Consider the following 18411-nt stretch of genomic DNA (forward strand, 5'->3'; position numbering starts at 1 on the left):
TATATTTAGTTGGGGTTGTTGGGTATGCGTGCCTTGGTTTTATTTTATTTTTTATTTTATTTTATTGCACTTTATAGTTTGTTAAACAGTTTACGACCCCTCTCGTTTTATTTCGGGGGTGGGAGGGGGGTGGGAAGGAGGGAGGGTGCCTTTCCCTCCCCCCTTCCCTTCTGTTACCAAATGGGCCATTTTCCCCCTTTTTTTTCCTCCTCCGCTGATAGTTAAACCTTTATCAATAATAAGGAAATTGATCATTAAAATGTTAAATCTGACTACCTCGTTTGTTTTAAAATATGTTGAGGCTACAGGACGCCGTAGGATTTGATAACTTGGTATTAAAATACCAATTACATTTATAGGAGGCTTTTAGAAAAAAAAACGGGTAGCAATTAAACCCGGCCTCTTTTTTTACAGTTTTCCAAAGCAACTCTGACATTTTCCAAAGGCTAAAACTGCCTCGTTAAAATATAAAGGGAGGAGGGGGGGAGACCAAAAAAAAATAATTTAAAAAATGGAAATTAACGGCGGGAGCAAAAGCCTCTCTTTAATTTTCCAGCCCTCCCCAAATATCAATCTTTGGGGTGGGCTTAGGTGATGATTTGTCGAGAGGCGAGAGATATCTCATTAACGTAGATAGTTTAGCATATTTAATCTCTATATTTACCCCACCCCACCCCCTCCCTCTCTCCCTCGCTTGCGCTCTCTTTCTCTCCCCCCCCCCCCTTTCCCTCTCTCTCTCTCTCTCTCTCTCGCTTTTCCCTCCTCTGTCTCAGGCTCACTCTCCTTTCTGCTCGCAGACTGCTCAGAGTCCGTGTGGAGTACGTGGAAACCAATAGGATGAGGGTTCCGTAATAGATGCAAATGATCCAGAAAAGACACTGCGAAATATGAACAAACTCATTTGCTCCGAAGTAAATCACGGAAAACTGTTTATGAACTGGCACCTCTCCTTGGAAATGTAAAGCGAGCGACTCTTTTTCTTTTTCTTTTCTTTTTTTGTTGTTGTTGTTTTGTTTAAGTGCCGATTTTTTTTCCAAAAGGGGGGGTTGAAGAAGGAGGAGGGGGTGAAGAAGAAAAAGGAGAAGAGAGAGACAGGCAGGCAGAGAGGGAGAGACAGAGAGAAAAGAGAGAAAGGAATAATAATAACAACAACAACAATCACAACAACAACAATAATAAAAAAGCGAGGAATCCGAGACTATGTCCTGTGGCAAAGAGTTTTGACTCAGTCCTCTGGATTTTTTAAAAAATCTATATCTTTATATATTGCTGGAAACCACCAAGACTCCTGGGTTAGCTTCTCATCGCTTTCATCTTGATTTTGTGGCTAATTTCCAGAGGTTTTGGAGAGATCTACTTTACCTTCAAGTTGACTCTAGACTGAAAATCTCTCTCTTTCCTGTGGATTTGGAGAGATCTCTCTTACCTTCAAGCTCTGACTCTCTCTACTAAGTCTCTCTCTTTCCTGTGGATTTGGAGACATCTCCCTTACCTTCAAAGCTCTGACTCTCTCTATTGAAAGTCTCTCTCTTTTCTATGGATTTGGAGACATCTCCCTTACCTTCAAGCTCTGGCTCTCTCTACTGAAAGTCTCTCTCTTTCCTATGGATTTGGAGACATCTCCTTTACCTTCAAAGCTCTGACTCTCTCTACTGAAAGTCTCTCTCTTTCCTGTGGATTTGGAGACATCTCCCTTAACTTCGAGCTCTGACCCTCTCTATTGAAAGACTCTCTTTTCCGGTGGGTTTGGAGAGATCTACTTTATCTTCAAGCTGACTATCCCTTTCCAGTGGGTTTGGAGAGATCTCCTTTACCTTCAGACTCTGACTCCTTCTCTCTCTCTCTCTCTCTCTCTCTCTCTCTTTCCGGTGGGTTTGGAGGGATCTGCCCTACCTTCCAGCCCTGACCCTATCTAAGGCTCTCCCTCCCTCTCTCTTTCTCTCTCCATCGCTCCTTCTCCCGGCTCTTTCTATGACCATGAGCTCCTACTTCGTCAACTCCCTCTTCTCCAAGTACAAAGCCGGCGACTCCTTGCGCCCCAACTTCTACGACTGCGGCTTCGCCCAGGAGCTGGGGGGTAGACCCACGGTGGTGTACGGGCCCAGCGCCGGGGGCAGCTTCCAGCACCCCACGCAGATCCAGGACTTCTACCACGGCGCCGCCTCCTCGCTCTCGGGCGCCTCGTACCAGCAGAACCCCTGCGCCGTCGCCTGCCACGGAGACCCGAGCAACTTCTACGGCTACGACCCTTTGCAGAGGCAGAGCCTCTTCGGCGCCCAGGACGCCGACCTGGTCCAGTACCCGGACTGCAAGCTCGCCTCCAGCGGCGCCCTGAGCGAGGACGCCGACAACGCCGAGCAGAGCCCCTCGCCCACGCAGCTCTTCCCCTGGATGAGACCCCAAGGTGAGCCCCGAGGAGGAGAAGCACCCGGAGGAGGAGGAGGAGAAGCCATAATAACGGGGTGGGGGTGGGGGTGATTGGCTTGGGAGGCCAGCCTCAGCCCAGGCATTTCCTGAACCCATAAAACAAACTCGCCCTCCTTTTTGCCCACCTCTTCCACTATCTTTCTTCCCCTCTCTCTCTCGCCCCCCCCCCCCCCCCCGCTGTCCCTTTCCTCCAACCCTGTTACTTCTCCCCTTTTTCTTTTTTTACTGTTTTATGAGCGTAAACTTTTGCACCTCTCCCTGGCTTTATCGCTTAATTACCCTGAAAGGAACCCTTTTTCTCCTGAATGGAGGGGAAAGAGCTGGACTCTTCTTTCTTTCTCCCCCCCCCCCCTTCTTCTTTTCAATGCCAGAAGCTTCGCCCTAAAGTTTATGGTACTTTTACAACCTCCCAGACCCTCTTTTTGTGTCTCTCCTTCGCCTCCTGCTCCTCCCTCCTCCCCTATTTTAGTTATTATCTTTTTCTTTAACCCTCTAGAGATGGGATGGTGGACAGAGCCGCGCTGAGGTGAGGGGTGGGGGGACGAGGGAGAGGAGGGAAGATGATGAAGAGATGGTGGTGGCGTTTTAAGGAACTTGGGGAAGTTGGGAAGCGTTGGGAGGGTGATATTATGTCTCCCCCTACCTCTGTTTTGGGGGGTCGAGAGACTGTGAGGGGGCCAGAGTTTCAAGAATGTATTCGAGTAGGATTGAAAGACAGAGGGGGGTCGAAAGAAGGGGGTTTGTCGGGCGCATATGCCTCCCTCTTTTCTCTCAACCCACCCCTATTATGGAAGGGCCAGTCTGTGTCACAGAGTCTGTTTTGGAAACATGCTCTCTCTCTCTCTCTCTCTCTCTCTCTCTCTCCTTTCTCTTCTCAAGCTGTTTTATGCCTTTTCAACCTCCTTTCTCTCTTTGCTCCTCTTTGCCTTCAACCATCCCTGGACAAGAACATTTGCAAACCTTATGTGTGCCAGAGACTGTGTTTGAGAGAGTATAGGCATGGTCTCTCTCTGCTCTCACCCCCTTTTCGCCGCTGAAGCTGTTTTGTGAGTCTTCTTTGCCTTTCACCATCCCTTGGTAGGCTTCCCCTCCATCTGCAAGCATTGTGTACGCCAGAGAGTGTGTTTGTGAGGCTGAGAGTAGAGGCATAGCATCTCTGTCTCTCCCCTTTCCTCTCTGAAGCTTTTTTTATTAGTCTTCTCAATCTCCTTTCTCGCTTGTGAGGCTGAGAGTGTAGGCACAGTGTCTGTGTCTGTGTCTCTCCCCCTTTCCCCTCTGAAGCTGTTTCATGGGTCTTCTCAACCTCCCTTCTTGCTTTGCCTTCCACCGTCCATGGATAAGCTCCACTTTCTCTGTTTGTAAACATCATGCTTGCGGGAAGAGTGTGTGTTTGTGACGCTGAGAGTGTAGGTTTGGTCTCTCTCGCTCTTGAAGCTGTTTTATGCCTCTTTTCAACCTGAGTTCTCTCTTTGCTTCTCTTTGCTTCCAACCATCCCTGGTTAAGCTGAAGTTTGTAAACATCAGAGCGAGAGAGAGTGTGTTTGTGAAGCTGAAAGTGTAGATAGTGTAGGGAAATGTGTTTGTGAGGCTAAGAGTGTAGCCATTCGCTCTCTGAAGCTGTTTTATGAGTCTTTTCAACCTCAGTTTTCTTTGCTCCTCTTCGCGTCCAACCATCCCTGAATATGCTAAAGTTTGCAAACATTATCCATGCTAGAGAATGTGTGTTTGTGAAGGCTGTGTAGGAGAATGTGTTTGTGAGAATGTGTGTTTGTGTAGGCTGTGTAGGAGAGTGTGTTTGTGAGGCTGAGAGTGTAGCCATAGTGTCTGTGTCTCTCCCTTTTGCTCTCTGAAGCTGGTTTATGAGTCCTTTCAACATCAGTTTTCTTTGCTCCTCTTTGCTTCCAACCATCCCTGGATAAGCTGAAGTTTGCAAACATTATCCGCGCTAGAGAATGTGTGTTTGTGAAGCTGAAAGTGTAGGCTGTGTAGGCGAGTGTGTTTGTGAAGCTGAGAGTGTAGGCATAGTGTTTGGGTCTCTCCCCTTTCCCTCCTGAAGCTGTTTCATCAGTCTTCTCAATCTTCTTTCTCGCTTGTGAGGCTGAGAGTGTAGGCATAGCAACTGTGTCTCCCCCTTTCCCCCTCTAAAGCTGTTTTATGAGTCTTTTCAACCTCAGTTCTCTCTTTGCTTCTGTTTGCTTTCAACCATCCCTGGATAAGCCGAAGTTTGCAAACATTATCAGTGTGTTTTGGAGAGCGAGACTGCAGGCATGGTGCCTGCATCCTTCTCGCCTAGTCTGGAGCTGTTTCCTGCGTTTTCTCAACCTCCTTTCTCTCTCTCTCGCTCCCTCCCTCCCTTCCTTCGCCCCCGCCTCCCCTCCCCGCCAACCACCCCAGCAGCCGCCGGACGGAGGAGAGGCAGGCAGACCTACAGCCGCTACCAGACCCTGGAGCTGGAGAAGGAGTTCCTCTTCAACCCGTACCTGACCCGCAAGCGGAGGATCGAGGTCTCGCACGCGCTGGGACTGACCGAAAGGCAAGTCAAAATCTGGTTTCAGAACAGGCGGATGAAGTGGAAAAAGGAGAACAACAAAGATAAGTTCCCGAGCAGCAAATGCGAACAGGAAGAGCTGGAGAAACAGAAAATGGAAAGGGCGCAGGAGGTGGAAGAGGGCGGAGAAGCACAGCCCGGGGACAAGAAGTAGGAGCTGGACGGATGGACAGGCAAGCCGCCCCCTCCTCCCAGCAAGCCTGCTGGCCACTTGGCCGGAGAGGTGGTCCGTGGCTGGGACTGAGGAGGGGGCAACGACCCTCCTAAGGGCCTGGGGAAAGCTTCCCCTTCTTCATTGCTGTAAAACAATATAGCTGTGAGCGTCTTCTTCTCCTGGTTGTCCTTTGATACATACGATGAACTATATCTATATTTAAAACGGGGGGAGGGAGGCAGGGGGGTCAGAGAAAGGGAGGGGGGAAAGAAGAGAGATCCTAGGGTCTTTTTAGCCTTGTTATTATTTTTTTGTTTTCTCGCCAGTATAAAAAAATAAAAATAAAAATTAGTACTAGTGTAATGCAATAGCTTCTGTTAACCATGACTGTGAACATTCTCCCTCTCTCCACCTCTTCCCCCCTCCCTTCTCCTTTCATCCTTCACACTCCCCTCCCTCTTTTATCTGGGATGTGGGACAGGCTCTCAGTGCAGCAGGAATTATGTCAAAATAATATCCTGCAGTTTGGAAGGCTTCTCTTCTGCTATCTTTCTCTTCTCCTCCCCCCTTTTCTTTCTCATATAAATATATATAGAAAAGATGTGAAAATGATACCTAGTGCACTTTTGAAACCCATCGCCCCCTCCTCATGTTTACTTCCCCTTCTCTTCCCTTGTTGTGGTTAAACTCTTCTGGAGGTAGCTCTGAAAAAAACAAACAAAAAACACACCTGACAACATGAAACTGCCTATTTATGCTGTAGTTGTCTCCACTTTTGTTTTGTTGTTGCTGTTGTTGAGTTCGTTCCCAACTTTCGGGGTCTCGTTTTGCTTTTTCTTAATGCGTTTGTCTTTCTGTGTGTATCTCTATCTTTCAAAGGCAAGGGGGGTGATTTTAAAAGGGGTTCCCCCTCCCTCCTTCCCTCTCTCTTTTTCTCTACTTTAGGTTAGCATGCGCACAGTGGAAGAAGTTGTAAAAAGTGTTTCTTTCTTTCTTTCAACCCCCCTTTCCCCGCCCCCTGGGTTTTTGGGTTCTTTTTCCCCTTTAGGTTTACTGTGAAAAATGATAATAATAATAATAATAAAAGAGAATGTATACTGTATACGTGAATTACTTTATGGGGCGGGCGGGGAAACTAACGCTATATTTTGTTGTTCTTTCTTCACTTTGTTCTATTGTGGGAGCTTGGGAGCAGCGGAAGAAAGGAGTTACAATAAAGTTTACAAGCCACAATTTGCCCCGTGATGCTGTCCTTTCTTCACCCAGCTCCACATCTTGGAAGGAAAAGAGTTTTTTTTAAAACTCCAAGGAACTTTTGAAGACATCCTGAAGAAAGCTGTGGCTTTGAATGGACACATCTGAAATGTTAAGCGATGGGAAGAAGAGGGCAAGGAGGCTATGTGTGTCTATGTGTGTTACAAAGTGTGCTGCAAGCATTTCCTTCATGGGCTCAGGAGGCTGGGTGGGTGGCCTTCCTGTCTCCAAAGTGAATTTTCCGGGTTGTATGGCCATGTCCCAGAAGCATTCTCTCCTGACAGTTTTGCCCACATCTGTGGCAGGTATCATAAGAGGTTGTGAGGTCTGTTGGAAACTAGGCAAGTGGGTTTACCTCCCAACAAAGGATTCCCCCAGGCAGGAAGCGGCCAGGCTTTGAAACTACAAGGTCATTCAATGCTAATCAAGTTGGTCAATTGCAACATTCACACTTGCCTCAAACAGAGAAGAGTTCTTTCTCTCATCCTGGATATTCCACAGATATATAAACCCACTTGCCTAGTTTCCAACAGACCGCACAACTTCTGAGGATGCCTGCCATAGATGTGAGCCAAATGCTTGGAACATGGCCATACAGCCAGGAAAACAAACAGCAACCCAAAGTTGGTTGTGTTTGTGTAAGTGGGCCTGGATTTGTGTCACCGCCTATTTCCATTTCCGAGCTCCTGCTTCCTTTTCCCTTCCCAAAACTCTTCTCCTGCAGTCTGTGGAAAGCTGTCACTTTTTCCTTCCTTCCCAGAACGAGTCTAAACTATGATGCATACACCCTCCTTATTACTCCCCTCCCTTTTCCCCTCTTTTTTTGGCAACTTAACCTTGAAAAGAGGGACTCCTGCCAATCCCTTAACTGCAAGGCCATCTTTATTCTTATTTGTCATAGCCAGCTTTGATAAGTTTCAGTGAAACGTGTGCCTTGCCATTCCCTCCTCCTCTTCTCTCTCTCTCTCTCCTCTCTCTCTTCTTCTCCCTCCCCAATTCCTCTCTTCTTTTCTTTTTTTCCTTTTTGGAAACCTCTCTTGCTTCCCCAGCAGAAAGCAGAGGAACCAGCTGGTCACATTTTCCTCCTCTCTGTAATTGAGTCCAGCAGAAGAGCTGACACGCTTAAATAGAGATCTGTTGTAATCTTTTCCTCCTCCCTCTCTCCCCCTTCCGCCAGTTGAAAAAAAAAAAAGAGCAAGCAAAGCCAGCTCTCAGACCCAACGCCTGTGGCAGTGGAATAAATTACACATAGAACTGAATGGCCTATAGAAGGGGAGATATGGAAGGGGAAGGGGGGGAGAAAGCTGGAAGTGAAATATTAACTCTCGGGGAGGGGAGGTGGTGGGGCGGGAGACAAAGATAGGACTCCCTTTCCGGGGAAGTCGGGATGAAGCCGGTGCCCAGAGAATGTCAGGACAGGCACCAGTCCCGAGGCTGCGGGATAAGGCGGGATAGATCACCCAACTCAGGCCAACAACAAAACCTAGATAATGGGAGCTAAGACAGGATCGACGCTGCAGTTTGAAATGCAGTTATGATACTGATTTCACTGTGTTATATGAGTCTACACTTGGCATTGGCAAACTTGGGGCCGCCAGGTGTTTTGGACTTCAACTCCCACCATTCCTGACAGCCTCAGGCCCTTTCCTTTCCCCCCTCAGCTGCTTAAGTGTGGACGTCAATTTCCGGTTAAGATGAACTTCGACTCCCATCATTCCTGACAGCCTCAGACCCTTTTCTTTCCCCCTCAGCCGCTTAAATGTGGACTTCAACTCCCACTTAAGATGGACTTCAACTCCCACCATTCCTGACAGCCTCAGGCCCTTTTCTTCCTCCCTCAGCTGCTTAAGTGTGGACTTCAACTCCCACTTAAGATGGACTCTTCAACTCCCACCATTCCTAACAGCCTCAGGCCCTTTTCTTTCCCCCCTCAGCCTCTTAAGTGTGGACTTCAACTCCTGCTTAAGGGTGGACTTCAACTCCCACCATTCCTAACAGCCTCAGGCTCCTTCCTGAGGCTGTTAGGAATGGTGAGAGTTGGTCCAAAACACCCGGAGGGCCCAAGTTTGCACGTGCCTGGTCTACACTGACCTGATAATACAATGCAAACTACATTATATGGCAGTTTAGATCCAATTCTGATTTGCTCCTGAGCGTTCCTACTTTTTCAATATTTTTTTTGGAAGCTAAAGTGGCCACCATCTCGCCGGAAGTTGGTCCCGGGGTTTGTGCCCTCCTCCTTGCCACTCCATCTTCCTCCCTGCCTTTGGTTTGGTTTCTCCTCTTCCTTATTAGCTCCCTTCTCCTTTTCCTCCCCATGACTTCCCCCCACACACACACACACACACAGAGCCTCCTGAGATGCTCTTTTGATTGCCTTTGCCCTCTCCTTCCCTTCTCTCCCCTCCTTTCCTTCCTTCTCCTCCGCTTTCCCTGCTCCTCTTGCTGGGCAGAAACTGATACCACCGGGGGCCCGGCTTATTGACCCGCCGGCTGCCCACTTCGGCTCCTTCCCGCTTCTGCCTTGGGGAGGCTCGGTCTCCTCCGCATCAATAATGCATCGCCTTGTATCAATCCCATGCCGGACTCCATCCATACAAGAGCGTCGTTTCCCCCCTTTCCCGTCTTCGGAGGGGGACAGCTTGGGAGGTGGAGGGGGGGGAGGGAAAAGCGAGGGGAGGGAGGAAGCTGGCGCTGATTGGCGGCCCCTGAGTCACGTGGCCCGGAGTCACATGGCCCGGGGAGGAAAAAGGGGGTCCTTTTTGGTGTAAATCTGGAGTCTAATTCCGTAATATATCACGGTACCTCGTAAAACCGACACTAAAACGTCCCGGCCTACAAATCACCCGGCCAGATTATGAGTTCATTGTATTATGCGAATGCTTTATTTTCTAAATATCAGGCCGCAAATTCGGTTTTCCCCTCCGGAGTGTTTCCTGAGCAAACTTCGTGCGCCTTCGCCTCCAATGCCCCGCGCGGCGGCGGCGGCGGCTATGGCTCGGGCGCCACGGCCTCCTTCGCGGCCTCCATGCCGGGCTTGTACCCCAGCGGCGGGGCCATGCACCCCCAGGGCCCCGGCATGTACCCCGGCGGCTACGGCCTGGAAGCCGGCTCCTTCAACATGCACTGCTCCCCCTTCGAGCAGAACCTCTCCGTGATGTGTCCCGGCGGCGGCGGAGATGCCTCCAAACCCAACGGCAACAAAAGCGGGGACCAGAGGGACGCCGAGCTGAGGCACGAGAGCAACTTGCGCATCTATCCCTGGATGCGGAGCACAGGTGAGGCAGAGAGAGACGGAGACAGAGAGAGGGAAGACGGGCCAGAAGCGAATGTAAATGATCGGGAAGGGAGGGGAAGTTGTCTTGTTTGGAGGGAGGAGGAGGAGAAAAGGCGGGGGGGGGGGGGGAGAGGACGGTCCTCTATGCCTTTTATGACGTTTGCCTCAAAATGAATCTCTCTTTGTCACTCCCTCCCCCTTCTCCCCCCTCCCACGACCCCCCCCCCCCCGCAAGAAAGTAAGGCTTAAACAAAGTCGCCGTTTTTAATATTTATTAGTTCGACTCTTCCTGCTGTTGGCTTCCTTTACGCAAAGGGCTTGTGTGTGTCTCGGGAAGACGAGAGAGTCAAAAGGGGGGGGGGGTAGCCTATCTCTCTCTTTTCCCCTTTGCTTCCTTCTCTCTGTCTCCTTCTCTCTTTCTCTCTGCCTCCTTCTCTCTTTGGGCCCTTCCACGGAGCCCTATATCCCAGAATATCAAAGCAGAAAATCCCACAATATCTGCTTTGAACTGGGATATCTGAGTCCACACTCAGGGCCCTTCCACACAGACCTATATCCCAGAATATCAAGGCAGAAAATCCCACAATATCTGCTTTGAACTGGGATATCTGAGTCCACACTCAGGCCCCTTCCACACAGACCTATATCCCAGAATATTAAGGCAGAAAATCCCATATTATCGGAGTGTCTACTCAGATGACATTCAGTCTGTTTTTATGTTGGCTTGGAACTTCGGAAAACCAGGGTTCAAATCCCCATTCAGACATGCAAACCAATTCAGTGACTTTGGACAAGTCACAGCTCTCGGCCTCAGAAGAAGGCAAAGGCAAACATCCTTTGAATATTATGATTAATAAATAAATAAAAATAAATAACCCAGTTCAAAGCAGACGTTGTAGGATTATCTGCCTTGATATTCTGGGACATAAGGCTGTGTGGAAGGGCCCTGGGTTATCCGCGTCTACACTCTGATAATGTGGGATTTTCTGCCTTGATATACTGGGATATAGTGCTATGTAGAAGGCCCCCTACTCTCATCCTCCTCTCTTTCTCTATGCAATTATCAGTTTGGAGGACGTTTTCCTCAGACTGTACTCTCAGGGTAGCGAAATAAAGCATTATTATTGTTTCTTAATAGTTATATTGACTCTTTTGTACAATGACACCGGGAACAGAAATGCCAGTGGAAGGCAGAAAGTGGGGAGTTGGGGGGTGGGGGAGGGCCGAAGCAAAGAAGGAGCGTATCCTTTACGGTATGAGCAGCCTCTCTGGATTTATTGGACCCCAACTGAGAAGGCATTTCTTTTGCACTTTTGCACCCCACCAGCTCTGTTTCTGCCCCCTCACCCAAAACCCCCTCTGTATTCCAATCTTAATCACGAGTCGGAGATTCCATATTCAATTCCAGTTATCTGGAAGAGGAAGTCGGAAAGGACAGGAAGGAGAGTAAGAAAGGAAGAAAAGATAGATAGATAGATAGAGAGAGAGAGAGAGGGTAGATAGATTATAGACAGACAGACAGACAGATAGATATTCTCCAGATGCAGTCCTTATCTTCACAAACTCCGAGGATGTCTGCCATAGATGCAGGCGAAACGTCAGGAGAGAATGCTTCTGGAACATGGCCATATAGCCAAAAAACTTACAACCATGAAAGCCTTCGACAATATATTCCTTATTTTGTTTGGGAACCGTGTATGAGTTTTCTTGGAGGGAGAACCGAGAATAATATAACAGCACTTGTAAATGTTAGATTTAGATTTTGATCCTAACTTCTTATGAGCTGACACCCCGTTTTATCTGCCTTTCTGCCTGGGTTTGCCTGCAGTTGCTTGAAAGGCAGTGCAAGATATTCCCTTCCTCTCTGACTTTGCCAGGACATCTGTCAAAACAGAGAGGCAGATGAACCCACCAAAGACTGATCTTTCATGTCCGGAACTCCCTTGCTCTTCCTGTTATATGCCCAGAAACCTATCCAAAACAACGCCATTGGAATCCTCCTTGTGGGATGGGTGGGATTGGTGCTTCCCTTATCCAAGCTCCCCAGGAAATTAAGTCTATTTCAACAGGGCCGGTAGAAGAAGGCATAGTATTCGGTGAAACTCCTGTAACCTTGAAGTGTGAAAGCCTTCCAGCTGAATACAAGGCTTCCTCAGACCCCTTCCTCATAGCTCAATAAAATCCCACCTTATCTGCTTTGAACTGGAATATATGGCAGTGTGGACTCAGCTAACCCAGTTCAAAGCAGATATTGTGGAATTTTTGCCTTGATAGTCTGAATTATATGGCCCTCAGGGAAGAGTATTTGGGAGAAATCACTGCAGTTGTAATGCACTGCATACTTACTTACCTTAAGAGGGAGTCTTACAGAATTCCGTTTTTAATAGGCAGTTCCTCCTGAAGTCGTGTGTGTTTATGTGTGTATGGAAACTCAGGCCAAAGTATTCATTTCCCTTCTTTGTAAATTTCTCAGGAAATCATAAGTCAAACTTCGAAAGGTATGGTGGCACTGGGCATGCCCATTCCTCATTGTCCAAGACTGATCTGGCCAGGATTATAAAGTGTAAAGAAATGGAAGGAAATCCAGCAGCTTGGCTTTTGCAACTGTGCCTTTATTCTGATTATTTTTCTGCACCATTGATGTTCCTGGGCATGGAAGCACCCGGGTGCTGGTGCTTCTTGACAGCAAAGTCCTTTTTGTCTTTCCCCCCCGATGGACAACAGTACATTATAGTCGCTAGGATGGGAACATTGCTCCTGGAAATCCCCCATAGGAGACCAAAGGTGTTATGATTATATGATCTGAGTACCAAATGGCGCAATGCTTTTATGGGGATGGGGGAGAGCACTTTTATTCAAGTCACTCCTGACTAAATCCTGGAGGAGTCCACTCTGTAGACAACACACAGCAAGAAGTACATAGGTAAGACGACAGATTGGGAGGCTTATATCTTGCCACAAAGCTTAGGCCAGTATCTAGCCCTGTCAAAAGGTGTCAGTTAAGGCCTCTTGTCCCATCTTTTTCCATCTCCAGCTCTACCACTGCCTATCTGGCTTCTGAGGTAGGTAATCTGAGTCTATCTATCTATCTATCTATCTATCTATCTAAAACTATAAGCATAAAACAGAAAATATTCATTTATATAATTAGAATTAGGTTTATTATATTTGCCAGTTTTGAAAATTGGACATTACAGCTAATCATGTATTTTTCTGAGTGGGAGAGGAGGGGGGGGAGAGAGGGGGGGGAGGAAGGAAAGAGAGAGGCCCCTTCCACACAGCTGAATAAAATCACACATTTTCTGCTTTGAACTGGAATATATGGCAGTGTGGACTCAGATAACCCAGTTCAAAGCAGATGTTGTGATTTTTCTGCCTTAATATTCTGGGTAATAGGGCTGTGTAGAAGGGCCCTATATCTTTAAAGGTATGTCCTCTGCAGCAAAGGCCTTTCTCTTGTGAGTGGTGAAGAAGGGTGAGAATAGAAGTATCAGGCCTAGAATTTAAAGCAAATTGAGAAAAAATAAAAGAAAAAGGAGGTGAGATGTAGCCAAAGGGTTGAAAGGCATCTAGACACAGTTCTTCAAAACCTCAGCCTCATAGGTCTTCCTTCTGACTGCGCCTTTACTCATAATATACACCCAAGTCCTTATTTGTGTGTCTCTGGAGTAAAAGAACCCCCTCCTCTTCCCACTTCTTTTGAAGCAAGAGCTACTGTTTTTTTGGAAGGAGGGAGGGGGAGTAAAATGGTAGCTTCTGGAAGACATACCGTCTTGCTAACTGGAGACAACAAGGTCTCTTTTACTTTTTTGCCAGTTCTCATAACTTCAAATCGACCTTAAATCTATTTAGGGAGTTTCTTTTGCTTCCCTTCTTCTTCTCCTCTTCGCTTTCTTTCTCTTTCTCCCCCCTTTCCCGGTTTTCCTCCCGCATCAACGCCTTTCTTGTCTACTCTTTAGGACTTGATATGGGAGATTCCGTTGACTGTGTCCTGGTTGCCCCATTCAAGAGAGGTTTATGGTGCTCCCTTCAAGGGGTTTTACAACCCACATTCCACAGACATCTTAGCCAACTCTCCCCCATAGACACCCTCTCTCTTTACAGCCAGTCGGGCTATTCCTTTCTTGAAGAGAAAGACTATGGCTACAACGACCCCCCCCCCTTTTTTTTCACGCCATTTTTTTTTGTAACAGCAAACACCCTAAAATCTCCAAGGAAGTTTCAAATGAATGGTGTTGGTGTGGGAGATGAAGGCAAGAATCCGTGGACTGAAAAAACAAAACAAAACATCTCAACCAGGAGCATCGCCTCCACTTTAGGGAAACATTCCCACAAGCGGACTCAAGAAATGACAGGAAAATGGATCCCTGGTTTGAATCCAGATTCTTTGGAAGCCAGAGTAAATAGTTGTGGTCAGCGAGAGGACTCTGGCTTTGAGGCATTCCAAACTGGGCAAACTTTGTCGACCAGCTTCCGAATTCCCTTGTTGGGACACTCAAATATCATTTTTTTTCTAGAGTCGGGGGGGGGGGGCGGAGAGGGGGGAAAATAACACACAATCTGAAAAAGGAAGGAAGTAACATTACCCACACACATTACCCACACACCAACACCACACTGGTTTGAAGAAGCGGCTCTCCAGATGTGGAAATTCATACAAGATGTTTCCTTGAGATTCAAAGCATTCCGAGTTTTTATTTTGTGTGGGCGGGAAGGGCAGCTCGACACGATAAGCCTTAAACACTTAAGAAAAGAGAAACAACTCACCTTTTGAACACATTTCCCTCCCCTGCGCATCTGTTTCAAATAATAAGCCACGTGGAGTGAAATGTGAACATTACTTTTTTTTGGAAAGATCGATTTGAAACTTTGGGGGCAAAATTGGAAACATTAGTTAGTTATATTGTCCTAAATCCATGAAACTCAGCAAAACTTATTTCTAAGTAGAGATGGAAAAATATCCGCTACACGTTTGATTCACTGAGATATATTTTGAGATGTTGAAGCTGAAAATTAAATGATTGGCTAAAGCAAATGAGAATTCACTGTCGAAGTGAGAGAATAAATGCAGGCTCTAATCTTTCCTTTTTTCTCTCTTTCCTTCCCCAATCCTATGCATTCCTGTTCATGAATAAGTTCCACTAAATTATGTCGAACTTACTCTCAGATAAGTGCGTATATATTGATTTCTTTAACATTTATGTGCTGTGTATTTTTCCTGCGTGTTGTCTACTTTTATTTTAAAAATAATAATAACTTAAATAATAATAACAATAATGGTGCTGTATTATATATTATATAGTATATAATATATATTGCAATATAATATAAGAATATATAATAATACTATTATATATTGTAATATATATACAGCACCATTATTATTATTATTTTATTATGTTCCTACTTTTATTTTAAATAGTAATGATAACATATATAATAATAATAGTGGTGCTGTATTATATATTATATAGTATATAATATATAATATATAATATATTATAATATAATACTATTACATATTATAATATATATACAGCACCATTATTATTATTATTATTATTATTATTATTATATGTTCCTACTTTTATTTTAAATATAGTATAATAACATATATAATAATAATGTTGCTGTATTATATATTATATAGTATATAATATATAATATAATATATATATTGTAATATAATATAATAATACTATTATATATATATATATATATATAGACAGCACCATTATTATTTTATTATGTTCCTGCATGTTGTCTACTTTCATTTTAAATATAGTATTAATAACATATATAATAATAATGGTGTTGTATTATATATTATATAATATATATTATATATTAAAATATAATATAATAATAAGTAATATATTATTATATATAATTATATTATATTATATTAATATCTACCTATATATAGCACCATTATTATTATTTTATTATAGAATATATTATAATGATATATATATATACAGTACCATTGTTATTATATACTATAATATATTATAATAATGTATTATTAAATTCAAAATAAAAGTGGACAACACGCAGGAAAAATACACAGCACATAAATTATTATATTGTATATTATTATTATTATTATTATTCATAATATACACTTCATTTAATTTGAGGAGTAACAGAAAAGCCAGCTAATCGAGACAGGGCTACTAGGAATTAGGAAACAACTGCAAGGAGGAAAGAACTGAATGTCTTTGTGTGTTGCTTTTACAGGGACTGACAGAAAACGAGGCCGCCAGACCTACACCAGGTACCAAACACTGGAACTGGAGAAGGAATTCCATTACAACCGTTACTTGACCAGACGGCGACGTATAGAGATAGCCCACGCTTTGTGTCTTACAGAAAGACAGATCAAAATCTGGTTCCAGAACAGGCGCATGAAGTGGAAAAAAGAAAACAAACCCGCAGGTCCGGGCTCCAACAGCCAGGAAAAACCAGAGGCGGAGGAAGACGAGGAGGAATGAAAAAGAAAGAGTGGGGAAAGGGTGGGGAGGAAGAATGAGAGTGAAAGTGAAGGCAAGAGAGAGAGAGAGGTGGGCGAGAAGAAGCGTGGAGTGAAAAAATAAGAGAGAGAACTGACCCTCCTGTCCCGAAAACGAAAGCAAGAACCAGAAATGGGGGGAAAGAAAAAAAGATCCAGTAAAGACTCTCAGTAAACTGAAAAGACGGTTGCTTCGCTTTCTTGACACTTGGAAAACTACCTATATTAATTAACATTTCTCTCCTCTTTTTGTTGTTGTTTTTTTGTACGACAAAATCGATATTAAACCTACCTATTCAATGTCTCTTTAGAATAAAATATAGATGATGTTTTTGGTTCCTTACGTGGGTCTTCATATTGTCAAGTCTTTGTACATTGTTTTTGTTTCAAAAGAGGGTTTCTTCCCCTGTTTTTGTGTAATTTTATAAAAAAATGAAGTAAAAATGTGGACGTGATTAGCACTTTTTTCATAGAATACGTGGAGTCCAAATGTATGAAGGGAACACAAGGCTTAGCTAAAATGACTGTTGTACATACTTCCATGAGATCCCTGTCTTTCTCTCCTCCTCCTCTTCCCCTCTTCGTAGATTTGTGCCTCTCCGTCTGGTTGCTGGTGCTGTATTTTTCATGTTATTTTCGCTCTTTTTTGTTTTTGGTTGGTATATATTTTTACATGTTCGGACAATGGACCACTTCTTTTTATTATTGCTGTCACTAGAGCATTCGAAATTAATATTGTATGGAGTAAACAAAAGAAAACAACCATGTATATGATAGATAGCAAATAATTTAATCGTTGGCCAAGCCCTTTTTTATTTGTAATTCTGTGATTACTATGCGTAGAGAGACAGAAAAGATTAAAAAATAATCTTACTGAATCGTCTGAACTCCTGTCTGGTCATTGCTTGTTCTCCATTCATGGCTCGTTCTTTGTTCCTGAGCAAAATCCACCCTTTGGGGAGTCCTTTCCATGAAGAAGGCCTTCCTCGTTTTGTAAACAGAGAGTAAGAAAAGCTCCTGGATCATGTCTTGAAGGTGTAAACCGGATTTTGAAGAAAACGGACCATTTGAAGAATCGCCTTCCAATCTGACGCCATTTTCCTGACTCTTCTACAATAAACAAACAAATAGATTATAAGAATGTCAAAAGAAAGGGGAAAAAACACAATATTTTGGTTAAAAATTGTCCCAATAATGAACAATTGGATTTGACGGAATCAGGGTTGTTGTAAGTTTTTCGGGCTTTATGGCCATGTTACAGAAGCATTCTCTTCTGACGTTTCCCTGCATTTATAGCAGGTATCCTCGGAGGTTGTGAACTCTCACAACCTCTGAGGATGTCTGCCATAGATGCAGGTGAAACATCAGGAGAGAATGCTCCTGGTTCATGGCTTTACAGCCCGGAAAACTTATAACTGAAAACTGTTCCAGAAGCATTCTCTCCTGACGTTTCACCTGCATTTAGGGAAGGCATCCTCAGAGGTTCTGAGATCTCACAATCTCCGAGGATGCCTGCCCTAGATAAAGGCGAAACGTCAGGAGAGAATGCTTCTGGAACATGACCATACAGCTCGGAAAACTTACAAGAACTGAAAACTGCTCCAGAAGCATTCTCTCCTGACGTTTCGCCTGCATGTAGGGCAGGCGTATTCAGAGGTTCTGAGACCTCACAATCTCCGAGGATGCCTGCCCTAGATGCAAGCGAATTGTCAGGAGAGAATGCTTCTGGAACATGGTCATACAGCCCGGAAAAACTTACAACAACCCAATTTGAGTTGACTATATGAAGTGAAAACAACCAGCATGGGAGAAACCCTCTTGGCTAAGAAAAGGAAGCCCATGAGTCCTATTCTAATGTTACCATTACTGGAAGTCCTTCTCGCTGTAAACATCATCCCAAAACCTACAAAAAGACAAGGATTGGAAATAAAAATAACAATAATAATAATATACCACAGCCCATTGTTTTCCACGAATATTGGATTATTATTATTTTTACTCTCATTTCATTTTGGAATTTCTAAAAAACTCACTTCAGTGGTTTTATGACAATATCTTTATTTCCCCAGTTATCGCCAACAGAAGCCAGGCATCAAAACAAATGTACAACTAATGAGAACAACTAAATACGCAAAAATAAACAAGGCGAAAACAATTGCGGGGGATTTTTTTGGCACCGTCCATAGATTCTTCCATTTTATGCTCCCTCCAGTTTGATAGATAGAATTTTCCAGATTTTG

At 44.6% G+C, this 18411-nt stretch overlaps 2 protein-coding genes and 1 long non-coding RNA gene across 4 annotated transcripts in view; 2 read left to right on the plus strand and 1 right to left on the minus strand.

Moving 5' to 3' along the window:
* The first annotated feature begins 767 nt into the window (after positions 1-767).
* HOXB8 (homeobox B8) lies at positions 768-6362 on the plus strand. Of its 2 annotated transcripts, none has more exons than XM_060780865.2 (2): positions 768-2404; positions 4822-6362. In XM_060780865.2, exons 1-2 carry the CDS (start codon positions 1972-1974, stop codon positions 5127-5129), a joined length of 741 nt encoding a protein of 246 aa, XP_060636848.2. In that variant the 5' UTR covers positions 768-1971; the 3' UTR covers positions 5130-6362. The 2 variants fall into 2 exon arrangements, with proteins under 2 accessions (XP_060636848.2, XP_060636849.2); XM_060780866.2 differs by having other exon boundaries at positions 4825-6362.
* A 2729-nt stretch (positions 6363-9091) lies between these two features.
* Positions 9092-17049, plus strand: HOXB7 (homeobox B7). The gene is made up of 2 exons (XM_060780867.2): positions 9092-9661; positions 15901-17049. The coding sequence occupies exons 1-2, from the start codon at positions 9241-9243 to the stop codon at positions 16152-16154; spliced, it is 675 nt and encodes a 224-aa protein (XP_060636850.2). The 5' UTR covers positions 9092-9240; the 3' UTR covers positions 16155-17049.
* LOC137097365 (uncharacterized) overlaps positions 16941-18411 on the minus strand; it is a 24698-nt gene continuing 23227 nt past the window's right edge. Inside the window, exon 3 of the long non-coding RNA XR_010910159.1 lies at positions 16941-17281. This is a non-coding gene — a long non-coding RNA (uncharacterized lncRNA). The remainder of the gene's footprint in view (positions 17282-18411) is intronic.

Source organism: Anolis sagrei, chromosome 6 (assembly GCF_037176765.1).
Source record: "Anolis sagrei isolate rAnoSag1 chromosome 6, rAnoSag1.mat, whole genome shotgun sequence".
Lineage (NCBI taxonomy): Eukaryota > Metazoa > Chordata > Lepidosauria > Squamata > Dactyloidae > Anolis > Anolis sagrei.

Coding starts and splice junctions, on each gene's coding strand:
- HOXB8 (XM_060780865.2), top strand. CDS start 1,972: ATGACCATGAGCTCCTACTTCGTCAACTCCCTCTTCTCCAAGTACAAA. Junction 2,405..4,821: donor CCCCTGGATGAGACCCCAAG/GTGAGCCCCGAG, acceptor CAACCACCCCAG/CAGCCGCCGGACGGAGGAGA.
- HOXB7 (XM_060780867.2), top strand. CDS start 9,241: ATGAGTTCATTGTATTATGCGAATGCTTTATTTTCTAAATATCAGGCC. Junction 9,662..15,900: donor TCCCTGGATGCGGAGCACAG/GTGAGGCAGAGA, acceptor TTGCTTTTACAG/GGACTGACAGAAAACGAGGC.